At 38.4% G+C, this 21,868-nt stretch overlaps 1 protein-coding gene across 3 annotated transcripts in view; it reads right to left on the reverse strand.

Annotated features, from left to right (window-relative positions):
* Positions 1-21,868, reverse strand: part of ANO2 (anoctamin 2) — a 200,209-nt gene that overhangs the window by 31,518 nt on the left and 146,823 nt on the right. For all 3 annotated transcript variants that reach the window (XM_069806801.1, XM_069806799.1, XM_069806800.1), the window contains 5 exons: positions 18,477-18,551; positions 12,589-12,790; positions 7,920-8,031; positions 6,519-6,576; positions 5,555-5,655 (listed from right to left, as the gene is read on the reverse strand). In XM_069806801.1, coding sequence (XP_069662902.1) covers positions 5,555-5,655; positions 6,519-6,576; positions 7,920-8,031; positions 12,589-12,790; positions 18,477-18,551 — 548 coding nt within the window. The remainder of the gene's footprint in view (positions 1-5,554; positions 5,656-6,518; positions 6,577-7,919; positions 8,032-12,588; positions 12,791-18,476; positions 18,552-21,868) is intronic.

Here is a 21,868-nt window from a genome sequence, read left to right on the forward strand (position 1 = left end):
CAAGGCATGAGGAGTGGCACCTTTAACTGATTTGAGTTAAACTTTGAAGAGTGTTCTTATTTTTATTTTTATGTAATTTTTTTAAAGCATCAACTAACTGAAAGCAAGCCAAACTAATTCTTTCAAATTTTCCACAAAAAATGTACCTTTGTGTCATATCCAAGCATGTGAAGTTTGAGACCAAACAGTAATGTGTCAGAAAGTTAAAGGAACAGAGAACAGGGATTTGCACAGTGTTATTCTCCCACTATACAGCAGTAGGGCAATGAAAATGAGTTTTGCAGAGCTCTATAGCTGCACATATGATTGTGTTATTAAAACTGAGCAAGGTTTTTAAATGCACTTGTGTGAAACCTGTTTTTTAATTACTCAGCTCAACATTTTTAACAAAGTTGACAGACAATGATAATCAAGAGCGATTTTAGCTTCTGATTTCTGCATGCCAGGCAGCCCCACTAGTGAGAAAGAGGTAAGTTTGCCAATTCAGGAGCAAACTCATTGAGTCTCTGAGCAGCTTTGTGCTGAAAAGGCACATGCACCAAAGTTTCATGACCCCGCTAGTAGCCATATGAATCTGGCCAAACAGTGAAAACTGTAGAACTGTAGAATAGCCATTATTTCTGGTCCTTTTGCCGGTGAATATCAAAAAGCAAGATACATTCTTAAGGAGACTGAATAACATGAAGGAAGAATGAATGTAGAATCAGGGAGAAAGAAAATTAAGAACAGGTTTTTATCAAAGGCTATGTCTAGAGCAGTTAAAAATGATGCTGCAGTTTCTCATGAGGGATTGGCACTAGACTGTTGCGTTAGATAAGAGATGGGAACATGGTTTAATTATGCTGTTCGTAATTCCTAATATACAAATAAGCACCACATTATGCAAGGTAATCAGCATCTGAAGAGAGCATAAAATCAATACAGGAAAATGCCCCACCCCTGAAGAACCCACAAGCTTTTGAGAAAAAATATGAGGAAAAGGAGAAATCAAAACCAAACTTATCCTGGCTGAGATGCAAGCACATGGTGCACTTACACGAAGCCTCCTTCTAAAAAAAAAAAAAGACAGATGACTCAACAGTTGCTCTATGTATACAATAAAAAGGAGTAGCATGATTTGGGGGATATAGGGGAAGACATGATGATGACTTGGGAAAAATGAGAAATTTGTGGAGTGAGACAGAGCGGAACGTATAGAGGCTGGAGAGGCAGGGCAGCTGGGGGCCAGGTTGAAATAGGACAGATGCAGGAAAAGCATTTTCTTGGCGCAAGTCTTTGTGTCTTCAGTGGCTGCGTGGTCCTCACGATACATCTCCACCAGAGCTTGCCAGACAAATTGGAACTGAGGATCAGTTTACCAATTTCTCAAGACTCTCAGTTAACAAATGCCCTTAGGTACTGCAAAGGCCGATCACCTGTGACAGTCACCAAGAACTGGATTTGAAGTATTGCAAGGCAATACTTGCTAGAAGAGAGATGCAGAGACTCTACATGAAAAGACAGAAAACCCCTAGAATCCAGATGCCAGGGATGAATGATTATTTATATCAGGTGGCTTTTAAGGCTATCCTTACTGTTGATGCTTTTTCCTTTGTAGCCTGACAGAAAAGGGTACAGGGGCAAAGCTAGACAGAAAAGATTATTAGGTTGAGTAGCTGGAGCACTTGTGTCTAGAGAAAAGGAATTGCAGCGACTCAGACTCTCGTGTCCTTGCCTGTAATTTTGTTTGTTGCTTTGGGGAAGGAGCACAGAAGGTCCAGGCTTTTCTTCAGTCATATTCCTACAGTCTGTTCGTATAAGGAGAGACCTTCTCATATTCACAAGTAGTGAGCAGGTACAAGGAGGAGGCAGGGGGAGAACAAAAGGACTTTAATCTTATTCCGTTCCACAAATTTATGGTATAGTCATGCTTCCTTGGCACCCTCAGACCTCCTGGATTCTACAGGACTTTCAGTTGTGTTTGGGATTTATTGATTTCAAACAGAAGAAAACAACAACCAAAAACAGGAAAGAAAAAAAAAGGCAAAAAAAATCCCATGAATTAAGAATAATTTATTAAACATAATTATAGCTATTAAAGATAAAAACAGCTATGAAAGTGTGTCTTTAAATTGATTTTATTAATTCTTGATATTCTCATCCAGCACAGTTAAGTGCATTTTGGAGTAAGTGATGGAAACTGATTTGAATAAAAAGGCCCAAATCATGGCCCCACTAAGGTCAATGGGAGTTTTGCCGTTGACTACAACAGGGCCAGGTTTTCACCCTAAGGGTTTATCACCAAGGTCAAAGACAGAGAGCAATAAAATAACCACACCACCTTTTTTCAATAAGTTCAGAAGAACAGAACTGAAGAAAAGGAGTCTTAAAGGAACTGTAGATTAAGGCACTCAAGCCCTGCCGCCTCTTAGGGTCAATTCCTGTGGCAACAACAAAAGAATTATGGTATGTGACACATTTGAGTGAACTGTGGCATATTTACATCTGTTAAACTTGTGAATTCCATCCCCACAGAACACACATTTCAATTCAAGAAGGCTTAGTTTTCCATAATTCAATAGTTATTGCATTTACCTAGATGTTTTGATATTCTTAGGTGCAGGAATTGAAAAAGAATTCACAGAAAGGTTTAGAAGACCAGCAAGTCAAATCTGTCGTATATGTGCAGCAGTTTCTCCAGAAACATTGAGGGAAAAAAGCAAGGATGTGTCCTAATGACCCCAAACAATACAGGGCTGCCATCTGAAGCTTGACCTCATAACTCCTCAGCCAGCACTGACCATGGATAAGCCAGAATGAAGACATCAAATGATGGTTCCCAATTGCTGCAACATTTGGGGCTCTAGAGACAGTAATGGATGGCTTTTGCTTATAAACTCCATCTGTCATCTACTTAGTAGAATTTTTTTTTGTGGGAAAGAGACAGCAAATGGGAATATGGCTTTGTGATCTGCAAAGCAATTAAAATGCCCTGGGTTTTACGATGAGTGAAATCAAAAGGTTTTCTGAAAATAATCCTGAAATTATGAGATTTCAATAAGGAATAAAACTCTTTTGATCTGGGTCATCATATAACTTAGCAGAGAGATAATTCCATGTTACAGACATATAGAGGACAGTTCCAGATTCTGAAGAACAAATCACCGTTTATGATAGTCCCTTCTGCCTCTCCATTTGGGTGGGGTTGATTGCAGCACTTGTACTCTGCCCTCAGTGAAAATACGGGGATCCAGTGGAAGAATCTGTGTTATTCACTCCAACTCTCATTCCCTCCAAAGAGGCACAAGGCAAGGGGTAAAAAAAAATGCAGCTGCTGAAAGTGGAGATATAAAAGACTGATCTGCCTTTCTGCCACAGGAGGACTGTTCATCACAGTGTGTAGCCTGTGCAAAAGTAGACACCGGAAAACAGAACGAGGGCCCGATGAAGACGGGAATATGCTGGGAAGGAAAATAAAAAACTTATCGGTAGAAAAAGGATGTTCTAACAGAGATGAGCTGACTATAAGAGATTACCAAGGAAAACCAAGATACAGTAGGAAGCCAGATGAGAAGGCAGGAGGGCAGAGGGTGAGGGTATGTTTATCTATACATCTGTCACAACTCCAAACAACAGCATGTATAGACATAGTAGATCACGCGTGAGACACAGACATGCCAGAACTACTACTTGTGTAACACAGGCATGTTTGGAATCCCTTCTGGTCTGGATTTATATGTGCCCAGCAGACCTAGGCACAGCCCTCTGAAAATCTGATTGATCGGCACTCAAAGGGTGTCTGTGATCCTGTGTTTGTGGGGCAGATGGGGTAGAATACAGTATCGTTAAGGATCCAGTTCAAACCAGCAGAGTGGTCCATGCAGAACTAGAAGGCTAACTCTGATTTAATTAACTTAAGTGTTCAGTAAAGCACTGGGCTTCTCCTGGTGCAAACAGGTCTGGTGAGAAGGGCCGAGCCCTACAGATATACACGTGATTTTCTTGAGAATGCAGACAAGCAAAGGAAAACCAGATGTGCTTATTTCAGGATGACAAGATAGCATTGTGACTGAAATGAGGTATTTCTCTGGGAAGGAGAGGATGAAAGTATGTTTGTTTTTAAACAGTTATTCAGTTTTAAAAATTGAGGCCACCATAGATTGTTGGCAGAAGGGCAGGGGAGCAGAAATGAGGGAGAAAAATGGGATGAAATTGTCACATTCTTGCACCAAGAGTTGTAGTGAGGGAATTGAGAAATAATTTGACAGGAATTTTCTGTTTGGACTGGATCAGCCTCTGCTTTCATGAGTCAAAAAAAATAAATACAGTATTTCTAACATCATAAAATCCCCATTAAAAAAGTTCAGTAGCATTAAGTTTTTGGAAGATGGGGAAAAAAAAAAAATCACACCAGGTTTACACTGAGAAAGCTTTAACCCTTCAACATGTCAGATATTTTGGGGATGATTTACCACCCTTTTCTGAAAATAAACTGTAAACTCAATGAGATGTAGACAGAAAACAGGCCTCCCTATTGAACTTTGACACAAGAATAATGAAACCATCCATAACCCACATTTGATTTGTTTGGGATTTTTTTTTTCTCCCTATTTAAATTACTTCCAAAAAAAGTTCTTGCTAGGAAAAGGAAGGGAAAGGGCTTATTTAAAAAATATTTCATAACCTTTAAGCATCACTCATCTTAGTTTCTAGCTAGCATCTTCAAGGCCTTCCTTAGGGATGTGATCCAAAAGCTACTGACACCACAGTTGAAAGATTCTGACTAACTTCAGTGGAGTTGAGGCTTGCGCCTAAGCCACACTCTTCATCTCCTACAACATTTCACAGATCACTGCCACCAACAAGGATGATTCAGTTAACAGAAACAAGAGCAAACTTCCCAAGAGACAGGAGCAGGACATTCTCAGTGGATTTTCAGTGCCCGAAGATCCCCTTGACACTGGAGATGGACCAAGAGAGATTTCTTGCTGTATTTGGAGCAGAAGGTGCTGTGCACTAAGCATCCTGTGGCAGAGAGCCGCTGAGCAGCGTGTCAGCATCTCTCCCATACCCCAGCTCCTGCATCATACAGTGACATACTGACATACAGGCACCTGAGAAATGTGCGGACTTCATCTGTAAACCCGTAAAATAGTCATAGATCAAGTAATACATTTTAACATCTTTTATGAGCCATTGCTTTTCTCCACGCCATCTCTCCTCCACTTTATACTAATTTGTATTCGATACTGCTACCCTGAAAGCTTCTCTAAAACTTCCCAAGAGATCTATCATACCTTGCCTGTTTTCCCAGGTTTCTAAAATTAATTTAGATCAATTATTTAATATATTCAATCACTTTCTTTAAGCCATTTACTGCAGATATAGCCAATTATTCAACATAAAATACAGCCAGATCATTTCATCACAACCAAAAATGTGATTTATCATCACATTCAATTAGAACCCAGTGAAGGCAGTGGCAAAAGTCCCATTCAGCTGAATAAGGATCAAAGCTCTAATTTACTGTGTCAGACGAATAATGCATGGTAATGGAGAAGGCTGGGATACATACGGGATTCCAATTTCAAACAGATTGTTTTGAATCAGTTGTTTTCCAAGCATAATGATGCTCAGCTGAATACAGAGTTCCATCAAACAGCCTCCTGGAGCACACTGTAATTAAACAAAACCACGGAGTGTGAAGGGATTGAGAGAATTAATTTAAAAGTACTCACCTGGGAGAGCTACCAATGTCTATATGTGCCCATCGTCCCTGCCACCAATACGCACAGGAGCACGGAGCTCGTCGATCATTGCAATTCTATGCTTAACAAGGTATTTCATCTCCACTCATAAAACTGCATTATGGAAAATATGCAGAGCTCTGAAATAACTTACTGTGCCCTGGGGCTACTATATTTCCTTTTAAAATATTTACTATATAATCAATGTAATAAACATAATGCAGTATCACCAATACTCTTCCAACCTGATGTCTCCCAAGGGGAAAGAAAGTCTTCAATCTTGCAAAGACTTATGTGTAAGCTTTATTGTAAAACCTTGAGTACATCTATCGATTTTCAAGGGAATACCCGCAGCAGTTAAAAGGAATTTTGGAAAAAAAAATGTTTACAGGTTTAGCACAAAATGGCTATATCTTTTTAGGCTATTGAAATTGCTGGGCTTCTAGTGGTCTACAGAATGAGAAGCCAGTTTCAAGTTCCAGCTCTGCCATAGGTTTCCCAAGGGCCTCAGGAAAACCATATAATGTTTGTGCCTTAGTGCCCCATTGTAAGGCATAAAAATGGTGAAGCTTCACCTACAAAACACCATGAAGGACGCAAAACTGCAGAAAGAAAGAACATACAGGTGCTTCAGATGGAAAATTAGGGTTTTGTCTATGTATGTTGAAGATTTAACATCTTGTTTTAACATGTTTTCTACTTTTCCCTTACTGTCTAAACTCCACTGAAATACACTGCACACGTATCTCTTTTTGTTAAGGATTTCTTTGTTTGAATTTCATATTTACTTACCTCTTCCATTCGATAACCATCAAACACATATACATAATGACCAGGACGGCCAACAAATCTGAAAACAATAACAATATAAGAAATGAAGTAAAAATAGGAAAAAAGTTAACTTTAACAACATAACTGTTCATTCATATTAGCCAAAATATTTCAGAACTAGCTGAAAGACTAGCTTTAAAAGACACAACACTTATTCAACTTCGATTATTTAAAATTATTTCAAAGTAAGAGGCCTCTACAAATGTTTTTTGACTACATCTTGATGAAGTAATTTCAGTAAAATAATTTTCTGTGCTAAAAAATAACAAATAATCTCCCTCTCTTGATTAGAGATCACAAACAAAACTGGGAACACATATCCTAACCCACATTCTCTTGCATCTGAGTAATGCCTTGAATGGAGTTATTTGCACATCTATACACAGTAAAGACTCTTCTGACTACATGGGGAGAAACAGTGAGACTGACTTTATTATAGCCATACAACACAAAAATATAGTTAAAAAAGAAAGAAATTGGTGATACTTTTCATTACTGTCTTATAATATTTACAACTGCTGGTAAAATGTATCATTAATTCTTAAATCAATGATACTGAATAGGATTAGTGAAGAGTATAGATTAACATACTTTATAGCCCCCAAAAGGAACAGAAAAATGGTATGAAACAGAATCTAGAGGATGTTTCAAACATTTTTGCCAAAGTTTTAACAAACAATCATTTTAAGCTTCCCATTCAAAAGCATGTGTTATACTGTGGATAACTGGGTCCCCAAAGACAACGATCCTGAACCCATAGGAAGTCACACTTATTTAGCAGGACAGCTGAATTAGCTTTTTGGTCAATCAGTTCATTCGCCAAAACATGCAACTTCCAGTTGACTATAACTATTTCTTAATTTAAGTTGATACGGGCGAATAGTGCAAAATGTTGAGAAAGTAATAGGGAAAGTAGTTCCATAATTTTAAATGAAACAGGAAAACCTTTCTTTGCTGAATGATGCTTCAAGAAAAATTTGCTCAAATGTAGAAAGTGAAGACCTGTGAGCAATACCATTCACTCATAAATGCAACACCCTTTTTTAACTAAAAGGAATTGTTTTCTGAGATGTGGATTATTCTTATTTAGAAAGAAAACTAAAATGGTTGCATTTCAGAGCAATGCTCTACTTAGAAGAGAGACAAGACAGTGCTCAGCGTCATGCTCTGCCATTCAAAATCAAGTTTCAGACAACCTTATTTATGATTTTTTTCATAGCTGGTGAAGATGGACTGTCCCAGACTTAGTAAGGTAGCCCTTTGTGCCCATTTTTAAACACAGGTCCACTAATATAGGCATATATATACACACATAAATATCTATATACATAAATATCTATACTTAAAGGACATTTATCCTACCTCCCTTTAAAAAAGGCAACATAAAAAATTGGTGCATAAGAATTCACAAACTTCAGTAGGAATGCCTTCAAAATCAGTCTCTCCTCAAAGGTTTTCTCTGTTTTTGGTACCTCTGGGGAAAAAAAAAAAATTAAACCAGAGAAATCAATTAGTAAATATGTAAACATCCTTGATATCTACAAATACACACCAAACCACAAATTTCAAGCTCATATTGTTTTTTCTTTTGTACTTTTAATTTGTACCAATGCACACTAGCTCTGTCACGAACGCCTGATTTCCAGAGAGTCCTTCCAAATTTCCAGATGGAAACTGAAGATTCTTTGACAGAAACATTAATCATGACAACATAATGAACTTGATTCTCTGATAGGCCTCTGAGAGCTTATCTCAAGTTGCTCATGCTGTCTATCCAATACCCTGGTGGCAAAAGGACCCAACAGATCCCGACACTTGGTCTGGACCTGACAACACGTCACTTCTTTCCCAGTCTCTTCCATTGCCTTGCGGAGAGGCCTGGGCAGACAGCATCACCTTCCTCTGCTTCAGGCCACTTCTGGGAAGTCTTAGCACACACCTCCTCTGTCACTTACTCTGACATCTATTATATTATTAACTATATGCTATCATTAAATATATTTTATTAACATAATGAACATATTATTAATATTATTAATAATAATAGATAGAAATAATTATTATGTATTTGTATGGTTCTCCTAGCTCTCTGGAGTTTGAACAAAAAAGTAATTGGCTCGTGAAATTCAACTGCATACAGCTAAAGCAGTATAAATAGCTTTAATGTATATAAGCATATGCATATCGACATACATAACTATATCAGTTACACAACTGAAATAACAGAGCATTAAATTCTCAGTTCATGAATGATGAAAGCAACCTACAAAGATTTTCATCTAGAAAAAACACCTTAAAAGCCTTCTTAACTTTGTGTGCACAAGCCTTTTTTTCCTGTAATGAGATTGTTAATGTGCTTAACATTAAACACAAGACTAAGCACCTTTCTGAATAAGGCATTAAGTGAATTGTTAATTGTCATGCAAAATAAATGCACATTTTTGCTAATGTTTCTCTATTCACTATACATATTCTACATTTCTAGACTTCTTTAAATAACTTGTAAAAATGTGTCTTAAACATTTTCAGTATTTATGACTGTTCTCAGGTTTATTTCCAATTCCTATGGAAATTTTCCAGTGACAGAACACATAGGTATAATGAAGAGGCTTTTCAAATTGACAGTAGGATCCTCTTTTAAAGACTCTATATGGGTTAAATTCTTGTATTGCCATGCTCATCCTGAGCTGTTAACTAATGTGAGAGCAGGTAATTTTATTGTGGTATGTTCTTGACTGAATTTCTGTAGCACAGCGGAGGTGCAAAATAATAAGGTAGATCCAGAGCTCCGGCTTTAAGAACTTCATTAAAAATACAGCTGTACTTGTACAGTTTTGTTTTGGGGCACAGTTTGAGTGTTTTGGTTGCTTTGGGTTTTTTTCTTAAAAAAGCAGCATGGTGTTTATTTGAGCACTAAAGAAATAGCAAAGCTGTAATGAGTCCCCACTGCCCAGCTTCATTTGTGATCCTTTTGACCATATTTTCATAAAAGGTCAATATACAACCTGGTGAGCCCTAAGCCATCATTCACCTATACGTATAGAAAAGCTTAATTAAACCTTCAAAGGATTTGAACAATTTGTAGATGACCCCATATGCTGGATAGATCCTCAGGACAACAGCTCAGGGCAACAGGAATATCGAGTAACAGCAGTGCAGCTTTTAATTTGAGGGAGAAAAATCCTAGCCTTTGCCTTATGGAGACCTCCCACAAAGATGAGCTCAGCCTCTGGATGAAAATTTTCACACCATATATGGTTCCAGAGCCTCTCTCAGCACTTCACTCCCTCCCCACACTCAGATATACTATACCATACCAATAGAGGCATGCATAGAATTTGTCCTCTAGCTAGTGGAGTCTGCTACAGAAGAAATGCATCCGGCCAGAATAGATGCATTAGTAAGAGAGAAAACTTTAAAAAAAAAAAAAGATACACTCATAATATATGTTTGGTTGTGCAGCATGTTACACCAAAATTGGGCAGCTGAAACTTTCCAGATAGAGAATGAAATGAGCTATCTGGGGCATGGGCTCACTGAAGGAATTGCTGCCTTTATAAGGCACAAACTCAAGTAGTTTTGATTTTGTCCCCCTTTGACTGGTTCTTCCTTGACCTAAGGGAAGTTACGAGTAAATGAGTTCTAAGTCAAGTCTGACACCACCTGATTATTGAAGAAGACATATTCAGCCGGAGAATACCAGGATATAACCTGCCCTTTTGCTGGGCCCTGCTTTTCTGGATCCATGAGAGGTGCATGGAGTCCTAGTGCATCTTGTATGAGCTCTCTGTATTGATTACAACATTACTACTACTTTTTTTTCACCCAAGCACTGATTCAGCAGGTATTGAGGCAGAAGTATTACTTTGATCCTACAAAGAATACAATCGCTATCATTGGTACTATTCTTGGGCTTACAGGTGTACTTAATTTTTCACTTGACCAAAGATTCAAGTGCTCTTGGGGCTGGAATAGAAACCTATGCCATCAAGAGCTGTTCCTCCAGCCCAACAAGTGCGTTCCTCAGCTTGTCAATTAACTGCAGTGTGAAAAAAGAATTGAGTATGTTTTGCTCTGCTCAGCAAAATGAAAGTTCACAAGGTAAGGAGCATTTATCAGCACGAATGAGTTGTAATTTTTTTTTTAACATTTTGATTACAGTTGGCATCTAAGCCTAGCACTGGAGAAAGCTGCCTGAATGAACTTTCTAACACGTGTAATTTGTAGCACTAGAGATTACTCAGACTGGATCCTTCTTAAACAAAACATCTGATGGTTAATTAGGAAAGCTGACTAAATAAAGATAGAAGGGTAAGAATTAAATGCAAAGTGACAGGGGGAGAATAATCAGCAAGTAAGAAATTGTTGTTTCTTTCACAATTCAGAGTGCTGCATGTTTCAAAGGGAGAGATTTTCCTTCTGTGCATCCACCAGAGAGGCAACGACAGTGGTTTGCACTTCCAATCTTTGGCCTAGAAACTGCCAGAGAGGAGAAGCCTCACCTTCATCTCTTCCTACGCTTTCCACACAGATTGTGATGCCTTAACAGCTGTGGGTGCAGCGGACAGAATTCATCAGGTCACACACAGTTAGCAGCTTGTCAGTTATACAAAAGCTGAAAATCTGGGTACAATTTTGGCCTGGACAGTAAGCCTGAGCTTCCTTAAGCCACTAGAACAGAGTTCATTTGTGTAACCGTGCTACATTCTACCAAAAGCTGGGTCCAAACAGAAACAAACAAATGAACCCCATTTGGTGGCGTTTCGTGAAAATGAATCGCTTTGTCTTCATTTCTTTCAAATACTTTACAAATCTAATCTAAACGGTCAGGCTATTCTTACTGGTAAAACAACAGGACCATTATTTCATAAATTCAGATTGGATGTCTATTATGACAACTACAAAACTTCAGTTTATGGCATTCTTCAGAAAATAAGACTAAAATAGATGTTTTCACTTGTGACTTTGAAAGTGTCTTGAGAAAGCGAGAACAAGAAGCAAAAGTCTTAAGAGTTCCTAAGGTTTCAATCTGAAGTCTGCTAGTTCCAGCCAGCTTCGCATCACTGTAGGTTTTACAGGGAGGTAATCTGCAATTTCGAATCATTGAGTCAGGCTCCAATTATCAAAAAGTTTCTAATTTGGATGCCTAAGGTTAGATGCCTAAAATGTACAGGTAGAGCACTTGCTACAGTTAAGGGCATCTGTGGCTGCTGATTGATTTTCAGTGTTTCTAGAATCTAGAATTAGAAGTGATGTATAAAAATGCGGGAAACAATACTTTATGACGGCTATAAGAATCTCATGTTAGGGCCCTATCAGCAAACATCCTTGCCCTAATTTATATAACAAAACAAAACCTCAGCCTAAACCCTTGTTCATAAACCCATATAGTAGTCGAAGGACTGATTCGCCTTTAAAAGGCTTACTACATTGCCAGGCTTGTAACAATATGACATTAAAAAAAAACAACAACAATCCACCCTCTAACTGAAATAGGTATTATTATAAAAAAATCCAGCCCAGACATGCCCATATGGCAAAAAAATCCTTTAAGTGGTAAGGACCTGGTAAAAATCACATCAGCAAAATAACCTGGTAAGGATTTGCCAGTGTAGCTTTGCCAGAGCCAGCAACATCTTTGAAACAAACCAATGACTTTCAGTAAACCAAGCTCCTAGAGGTAAAGATATATATCAAAATACATACCCGGTCAAAATTCTCAACCAGCTCTAGATAAGTGGATCTTGGCATAGAGCCAGCGTGATGCAGAAATACCAGCTGAGATCCTGGAAATAGCACAGCTGCATTAACATGGCATTGTAGCCAGGCTAATTAGTCCTATTAGTGGCAACACTGCATGTTGCGGCTTAGACCCCTAGTTCACAGAGGCAAGTCTGAGCATCTTACCCCATAGGCCTGAATATTTTCACTGGCACTCTTCAGTGGGAAATATTCCTATTAGAACCTCCTTGCATACTCTCGTGTCAATACATGTAATGTACTAATGAGGAATGTGGTGAGATAGTTTTACCAATTTCTGTCAGCCATTTGGCAACAGCTCCATAAATTTCATCAAGTATAAGTATCACGACGAGGTTAATGATGACAGCAGTTGCGGTCACAGTCACTCGAACATTTGACCTGGTTGTCTCATTTGTGCTGAATGACAAAGCTGCTGCTGTAGTAATTCGGTACACAATCACACCAAACACTGCTGAAAATGTCAGCATAATCTGCAAAGAAACGTACAGATAGATTAGTTCAAGTTTGATACTGACATTCAAACAGAAGCTTTGACTGGTATGTTGGGTTTGTTCCATGAATTGGCGTTGTGTGGTTATTTCTTAGAGCAACACAATAATACGAGGATAAGCAAATTAAAAGGTGAGAATTCAAAATTCTCTAACAGGAACATAATGAAGAAAATGGATGCAGAACTCTGAACTGGCACAATTCCTGAAGATGTGCACATCCTCTCTGATTAAAGCTCTGCCTATTATTCATGCAGTACTGGTGAAACTCAGGTAGTTCGGTTCAAACGCAGGTATTCAGCAAGGTCTTTTTTCTGGCAACAGGTTCACACAGCTTGGACTGAAGGGCCTACATGTATGTGCAGTCAAGTAAATGGGCTTTACTGGCTGAAACAGCTTCCCCTCTGCACAGCAGAAGTGGCAACTTACTCTCCGGTTGTGTTTGCTCAACTGTTGCCACAAATTTAAAAAAAAAAAAATAAAAAAAATATATATTTCCCTTGTTATTGTTCTTTTAAGACTGACCTAAACAGGGTTACTAGGGCTTCACTTTACATTTCTGTCCCAGAAATCAGTTGGTATCCTGGCATCTTTCATGGGCTGGCTTTGACCCATGAGATGAGGAAAGTCAGCCCTGCTACTTAAGGTCAAGTTCCCACAAGAAGAATTTGAATTTCACAGGGCTGTAGTACTCTGGTTTCAAAAAAATAATCCACCCCACAATGAAAAAAAATCAATAAAATAACAATAAAAAATAGCAAATTTTCATAGCCAGAGCAGGAAAGGGAGAGAGTGTACATTTTTCTCTTTCATTTTAGCCTTTGGCAAGAATTCCAATGTGCATTCATTATTTTAGGTAAAACATCTTGAGATCCTCAGATGAAAGAAACTGCCTAAATGTAAAAGATCAGACTATTGCAATTATTTCAATGGGCCTAGGGGCCCAGATTCACAACACATGTTTAAGGAAATTTAACAGTTCATTTTAATGACCCAACAATAGTTTATTGAATTCCTGTATACAGAGGAAGGTTGTCTTGTGAAAAAGTATTATTGCAAAAGAACCAGAACAAGAATCGGAGCTATATTAAAGGTTGAAGATGAAAACTGGGCATATTTTGTTCTAATGGAGAACTAGTAAACATACTTAAAAATAATCATTTGGAGAAAATCCTGGAGATACGAGATGAAATTCACAAATAAGTTTTGTAAGAAAATAGTAATAAAATGTTAGAGCTAGTAAAACATCTGATTTTTACTTTTTAAAGAAATGTTTCATTAATTTTAAATGAAATGTAGGTGAATTATGAGGTTTTGCTTCATGCTAATATTTTTCATTCAAATACTGGTCTGAAGAAAAAGGTCTAAACACAAAACACTTTAAATGAAAACATTTCAAATGGCATAAAATATCATTTCCTTTCCTTTTGTAGCTGTCATTGTGTTGAGAATGCAGTTCTAATTTTTCCTGCCTGTTTTTCTCTTTTTTCTTTTGACTTACCTACCAAACCTGCAGATAAAAATCTGATTCATGTTGAACTATCTGCTCAGCTCTTACTATGACAGAAGCGGTGCAGGAACACAAAGATCAGAACTTTTTCCTAACTTGCCCATTGCAGAAGCGATCACTACAGTAGAGACTAATATCCCCAATAAGGAGAGAAAACAAAACAGCACCACCTGGCAGTAATCTAATTCACCTTCCACCTCTACAGTTGCCTTAAGCTCTTTTCTTTTTCTCAGTTTGGGTCACAGATTCCTTCCTCTTAATCACTTTCCAAATACTCTTTTTCTGTTTCTTTCCCCTGTGGATTTCTTTGAAATTTTTACTGTGGTGGTGGACCAGGAAAAACAGCAAAGTAACCTTATATGCATCATTCTGGAGATGATGAGTGCTCTGGGCCCCCATAGACACCTGTCTCCATCACAAGCTTCCACTGACAGGTGGTATCTTAACAGTACAGGAAAAAGAGTCATTAAGGACAGTCATCATTAAATAGAGAAAGAGGAAATTTCAGGTGATGGAAGTTGAATAGCAAATTCTTAAACCTGACCATAGGATTTAAGGGATCCGTAGCAATGGGGAAGGTTACTGGAAGATGAGATACTCTCAGACGCTTGCACTACTGTGACCTTTTCAATTCATGCAGTGCCACAGCAAGATATAGAAATTTAACCAAAAAAATATGTTTTATTGGTTTAAAGAACAAAGACATTTGTTTTGCAAAAGCACCAGGGCTTCAGAAGCTCCTTGGTTGCCCAGCTGTTTTTAAACATCTGCTTAGACACAGATGGAAAAACACTCCTTTAGGAGTCTTCATTATCTGTGCATCTAGCAACAAGAGAAAATTGAGGAGGGCTTGTAGGACTGCACGGTAACTGAGAGCATAATTCTCACTTCCCAGATGGTCTCTGAGAGGGAAGGGGCCTGTATCTTCACAGCATTTTTTCCATTCCTGAAAATACCTCTTTGGCCCGAATTCCAAATCAGACGGTCACCTTTCGTTCAGGTGCCTATTGTGGGTTTTGTTGTCACTGCCAACATTTCATCTGGCCAGTTCAATCCCCTACTATGGCAGACAGTTTCTTCAGTGAATATCTAAACGAGTCTGTCAAGGACTGAATTGCTTAGAAACAGATGTGAAAATTGGCTGCAGAAAAGGTCACCTACTGAGCCTGGTATGAATGAAGACAAACAGGAAAGCATACTAGATCTGAGAAGGAAGCTATAAAACCCCGTGGGCTAGACTGTTACCTTCATCCAAGTAGGATAACAATTTAATGTCCAAACAGTTCTTTGGCTCCCCAGTAGGGCTATTCCAGAGTCAAGTATTATGCCATGTGAGTAAGAATAGGGCAACAGGGTCCAACGAAGGCAAAGGCTGAACTCTTGTGCCATGACACTAATTGCTTTTCTTCCTTCCTCTGACTGAACCAAACACAATGAACCCAAAGAAAAGCTCAAGTGATGGCATTGCTCCATGACTTCCTGCTCTCTTCCAACGGCTGCCAACGCTTTTGTCACATACTCAGAAATCTTTGTCAGAATATGTACCTTCTAAATATGCAGTTTCTAAACTGTGACATATGTTATTACTAATCGCACCCAAGCCAAACTTGTATATGCCCAGCTAAGTCTAGACCTCCTGTTAACACTGGTCTTACTGGGCAAAAATAAGACTTGTGAACTTCTGTTCTAAAACCCCTGCAAAAGACATTGCTTAAATCAAGGTTGGATCTTCTGCCCCCTCTGCAGTCGAGTGAGGCTTTGTGTACAACAAAAGAACTGTGACCAGATTTTAAAGCATCCATAAATATGTAAAATAATTCTTGGAATTATTTGGTGGTGTAAAACATGAAGACCAATTGGGCAAGAGAACCAAACCAAACATTTTTTTCAGCCTGCACTTTTAAAGAAACAAACAGCATGCCTAGCTTAATAAAGACAGGAGAAAAGCTAGAAAGAAAAAAAAAAAACAAAAACAAAAACCAAAACACAACACAGTTCTTGAAAAAAGATTCACAGAAGTGAAGCACACAAAAGAAGTACACAAATGAAAAATAAAGAGAAAAGGTTTTACAATAAGAAAACTCTTAGCAACGTCAAGAATCGTAATGGAAGGTATGGCAAGTAAAGCTGGGGGGAGGAGAGACAGAACACAACAGCATCATTCTATAGCAATGTAGACATCTTCATGGAAAATGTTTATGGGTTTGTGCCACCAGACCCTTTGGGCCTGGAAAAGGTAGTATTAAAAATTCAGCAATCACTTCTGCAGCACTAGAAATTGCAGCACATGTGTGTGCACATCTGTGTCTGAGTCTTCTGTGTCTGTGTCCTGTACATGTGCACACACACACATAAATTCAAGATTTCATCACCTATTATGTATGTAGTGCTTATGGCTAAAAAAATTAGTCTATGTGAATAATAATAACAGAGGTAGATGAGCCCAACTTAGATTCCTCAGTGCAATTCTATTGCACAGACTGACAACAAACTTTAGTCTGGTGTTTCCGATCCCTGTTTAACTAATCTAGCAGAAAACAAAGAAACATCACATACAGTAAAAAGCAGATTGTAACCTCCACGTAGGAAAGCAGAGCTGGCTCTCCCTCATCAAGGGCCGACTTGAATTTCATGCGTGGTTTGTAAGTTGTCTCCTGTAGGTGCTTACATCTTACTAATGCTCAATATAGTCTAAAAAAATCATTGTGGCCACTTCTCTAAAGGGTGAAAGCCAGCACAGTTCCACTAGTCACTAACAGAAGCTGAAGAATCGGAGCTCTACATTTTAACTTTATAAATCTCTCTCAGATGTTACAGTAAGCAGGGAGTGTAATACATAGGCTATGACTCAGGAAAGCACTTTAAGCTCATGCTTAGGGGAGATTTAAACATGTGGTTAAAGTCAAGAGCACATGTAAGCACCTTGTCTGCACAAGAATGACTTGTAAAAGCTAAATCGGGGCTACATGCTTAGTCATTCTCAGTATACTCTGCTTTAAGCAAAGTCCCAACTGATGCCAGTCAGAGGTTCTGTCTAAAAAGCAAATGTTTGGTATGGCCTCAGGATGGTAAAGTCACTCAAAATGTTGTAAGTACATATAGATATATATATATATATGCATGACACACCTAATATGAACAGAAAATATACTTAACATACAATACATATATCTTCATAAATATATACACATATATTTATAAAAATGAAGACATTAATTTGAATTCAACGTGAATATAAAATGGGTTTGATTGTCAGAAAAAAAATTTAAATCTTCACAGGACATCTATTGCAGTATATGCAAATTCCAGTAAATTAGAAATACACTTAGGTATTTTAAAATAATTTAGTCCCTAAGTAATTTTCCCATGTCAGATGCTCCTGTGGTGTAAACCGGCATATTTCATCGCCATTTTATGCTGGCTCTAGATGCGAATACATGCTTTCATTCAGTAATTTCTGTAACCAGAGGGGTAATGGGATCCTTGACAACATAATTTAAGGTTTGTTAGTGAGGCTTTCCTATTGCTGTTTACAAAGTCTAGCAGTGTGATGATGTGTTTATGGTCTGTTGGAAATTTTGCTAGGACAGTGGTGTCCACACTTCACAGATGGCTGACCTGCACACCTTATTCTTGTTCTCAAGTGAGGATTGTATACCACGTTCTTCCTCGACTACAGTATAGTCCATCCCTGAACGCGTGTTGGAGAAATACTTCTCAGCAACAGATTTATTTCACCTGTATGACACCTGTTCAGCAGGCTCGACACTTCTAAATGTCATTCTGACAGAGCATCCCCAATACTGTGCTCACAAGCAAATATGCAGCGGGCTTCCCTCCATCAGATAATGAAGGACAGAGCAGAAACCCTGTGGGAGAGACAGCATCTAGTAATGAGCTGCTGCTGTTGCAGCAAGTCATCCAGCCAACAGCCCTCTCATAAGCAGCCTTTGGAAAAAGAGAATAAGGCTGGAGGTAGGCATTGAGCTCTATGAATCTTCCTAGTAGGACATGAATTTCTCACAAACTGTAGGTTACAACCCTAGCTTTCTTCAGATTTTTAGCATCTTTGAGAACACCAATTGAGGATTCCACTCAAGATGCTCATTGCAAAGTTTCTCACACCTAATACATGCGTAGAACTGCAGATTATATTACCATAAATAAAATCAATCCAAAGTTTGCTGCATATCCAGGCATACGGTCACTCCATGTCAGCTTCTCCTTTTCATTCTGCGACAAAACACAAAGATAAAACAACAGACATTACAGAACTGTACAATAGCAAATATTAGAGTTCGTAAGGTCTGTTATTGAAAAACATTCTCAATTCCCCTACTCCTGTTGTAATTTTGAAGGTGATTAGAAGATTTAGAACACTGATATATTAAGGCAGACTTTAATTTGAGAGACAAGAGGGTAAGAGGGTAAATAAGACATAGAGAAAATGTCTGCAAAAATCAGAAAATATCATATGTAACTATGATTTTAATATTTGAAAAAATGTTTTCAGCTCTTACTAAATTTCATAATATTAGGAGAAAGCCCTGAGATTCATCTTAATTTACATTTAGGCAAAGTAAGATTCAACAATTTATTTTTAATTTCTTCTTGTAAAACTTCAGAAGGATAGTGCTTGAGACAGAAATCGCGAAAGAATGCTTACTACCATTGAACCCAGATTTTTTGTCTGATGGTTACCTTAGCCAAATGTGGCCCCTAAGATAATTCTTGCAAAGACACCCCAATCCTTCTGCTGGTACTTGGTCCACAGTAGAAAGAAACTATGAAGGCAAGTCCCCTCTGTGATCTCTGCTGCCAACCTTGTTTTCTTCATGTGCAAACAGCGTCTCTCTCCTCATTGCGTAATTTAAAGCAACTGTGATCAGTGAAATCCAGTATGCTTTTACTCTCCCCACAAAAACTCAACTCCATCTCTAGCAAAGTGTATATCTAAAGAAGATATTTGAAAAAGGATTTATGTAGGAAATATGATTCCCTCCTCTCAAAATAGGTTTCCTAAAATAATAATAAGGTCATTACTTTTTGTTTAAGTTAAACTGAAACTATATAATCAAATTAACTAAGGACACAGAGCCAGCTGCTGTTTGCATTTCTGTGAATCACCGTTGCTATCCCATGGACTAGCACTTCACTTACATTGGAGTTAACCCAGAGTTATTCTGAATTTAAATGAATTTAAATCAGATTAGAATTCAGGTCAAAGGTTTCAAATAAACCATTTCTAAGGCACAATTGCCCTCAGATAAAAATAAAAATCTGGGAGTATCATGCCTTTTTAAAAGGCTTTCCCAAAGTAGCACTAGTATATACTAGTAGTACAGTATATACTCCAAGTGCAGAAATGCAGCCGTGAATTATCTCACGGAGTTTACTGGGATGTGGAATTAGACCTAAGACATGATCCTGTCTGCACAAACACTGCCATTGTGGTAGTGCCTCAGACACTGTGGGAAGGAGTATTACTCAGCATCCCCTCTTCTCAGCTCAGCTGTTCAAACAGACAAGTTAAGCACGTCCCCTTTGGGAGAATGCTGGCAGGACTGGGTCATAGCAAACCCAAGCAGAAGCACAAATAATTTGGCCCAATGTATGCAGTACATAAATACTCCATACAGTACATAAATGGAGTCCATCATTTAGCTAGAAGGCTACTTTAAAAAGCATTTTTGTGAAAGCACAGATGCATTTCATTTCATTTTGGCTTTTACCACTCAGCAATTATACAGGACATAAAGAAGGTCTAAGTGATTATACTCCAAGAAGGCCTGAAGGACACCATGTCTAACAGTTTCACTAAGGGAAAAACACTAAAGAATCAAAACAGCAGAATGAGTTAATGCTAGCCAAAGCAGTTAAAGGAAAGAAGAAAATCTTTTATAACCATACTGTGGTGGAAAGAGAAAATTGTAATTTCTACAAAAGGGCTGGGAAGAGACAAAAATTACAAAGAAAATTACTTAAAAAATGTCTCTAGCAGTAAGAATTTTGGAAAATAAGAAATCATAATGTCAAGATCAAACTTTCACATATCATGAATCATGCTCGCCAAATCCTGAGTGGCAAAGTGATTAGGGTTTTTCATGTTTGGGGATTTTTTGTTCAATATTTCTGGTGATGTAAGACATTTACTGTATTTTGAAACATCAGCCAGGATTCTGACATGATTTACTGGCTTTCCAAGTCAAAAAAAAAATCACATGCTGGAAGACTCCCGATAACACCTCAGCAACTTACAAAACTGAGAAATCAGGGAATACCTTAAGAAACAGTTGTCCCTTATGAAAAAGAAATAGCTATTTTCCCTGCCCCCCCCCTTATTTATTTTTTTTTTAGTAAAACAGAACTGGAGAGTTACAGGAAAGAAGAAGAAAAAAATAGGAAAATTGAGCAATGATTGACATGTACTTTTAGAGATGAATATCAGAAACTAAGGTGTGCCTAAGCCTACATTTTTAAGCATTAAGAGACATTAGGATTAATCCATTCAAGGGTCCCAACTTCAGGAGAATTTAAGGACTGCAGTTATTAGAGTGTTTTCCCTCTTTCATCTCAGCATGTGTGTTAAGAACATAGAGGTATCTAACATCACCAGTCATTTTGGATGCCCTAGGTTTGTCACTTGAATTCTTGTTTTATGGAAATTATTGCTTTTCAAAAGCACTTTGTGCCTGATGAGTTCAGTAAGATAAGTTCCTGGAATAAAGATTTAGAAGCATAACTGATTCTTAAAATTCCAATTTATTACTGGGAATAACTAAATGAAATCTGGACTGCCTCCAAAAAAAAAATTACCTTGCTGAACAGGACAAAAATACTTCTTTCTCTTGTGGTGGGTGGACCTTGGCTGGCTGCTAGATGCCCAGCCAGCCGCTCTCTCACTCTCCCTCCTCAACAGGATGGGGGGGGCGGGAATTAAAATGAAAAACCTTGTGGGTTGAGGTAAAGACAGGAAGACAACTTACAGATTGCTATCATGGGCAAATGAGACTTGACCTGGGGAAAATTAATCTAATTTATCACTATTTAAAATAGATTTGGATGGTGAGAAATAAAAATGAAACGAAACACTCCTTCCACTTTACCTCCCTCCCAACTTGTTTCCAGGGCCAAGTTCAGTCCTTCATTCCTGACTCCTCTACCTCCCTCCCCAAGCAGAAGGATGGGGAATGGTGGGTTATGGGGTCAGTCCATAACAGCTCCTCTCTGCTACTCCTTCCTCCTCGCACTTTTTCCCTGCTCCAGCGTGGGCCCTTCCACGGGCTGCAGTCCTTCAGGATAAACTTGCTCCAGCGTGGGTTCTCAAGGGGCTGCAGGGGAATCTCTGCTCAGGCACCTTCAGCACCTCCTCCCCTCCTCCTGCTCTCACCTTGTGCTAGCAGGGCTGTTTCTTACATTTTTTCCCCCTCTCTCCTCGCTTCCAGGCAGCATTTTACCCTTCCTTATACATGCCTTCCCAGCGCCTGGGCACTGGCACCCAGTACATCTATGGTGTTGGTGCAACGGCATAAGAAAAATCACGTTTGCTT

The sequence above is a fragment of the Haliaeetus albicilla genome, chromosome 19, assembly GCF_947461875.1.
Source record: "Haliaeetus albicilla chromosome 19, bHalAlb1.1, whole genome shotgun sequence".
Lineage (NCBI taxonomy): Eukaryota > Metazoa > Chordata > Aves > Accipitriformes > Accipitridae > Haliaeetus > Haliaeetus albicilla.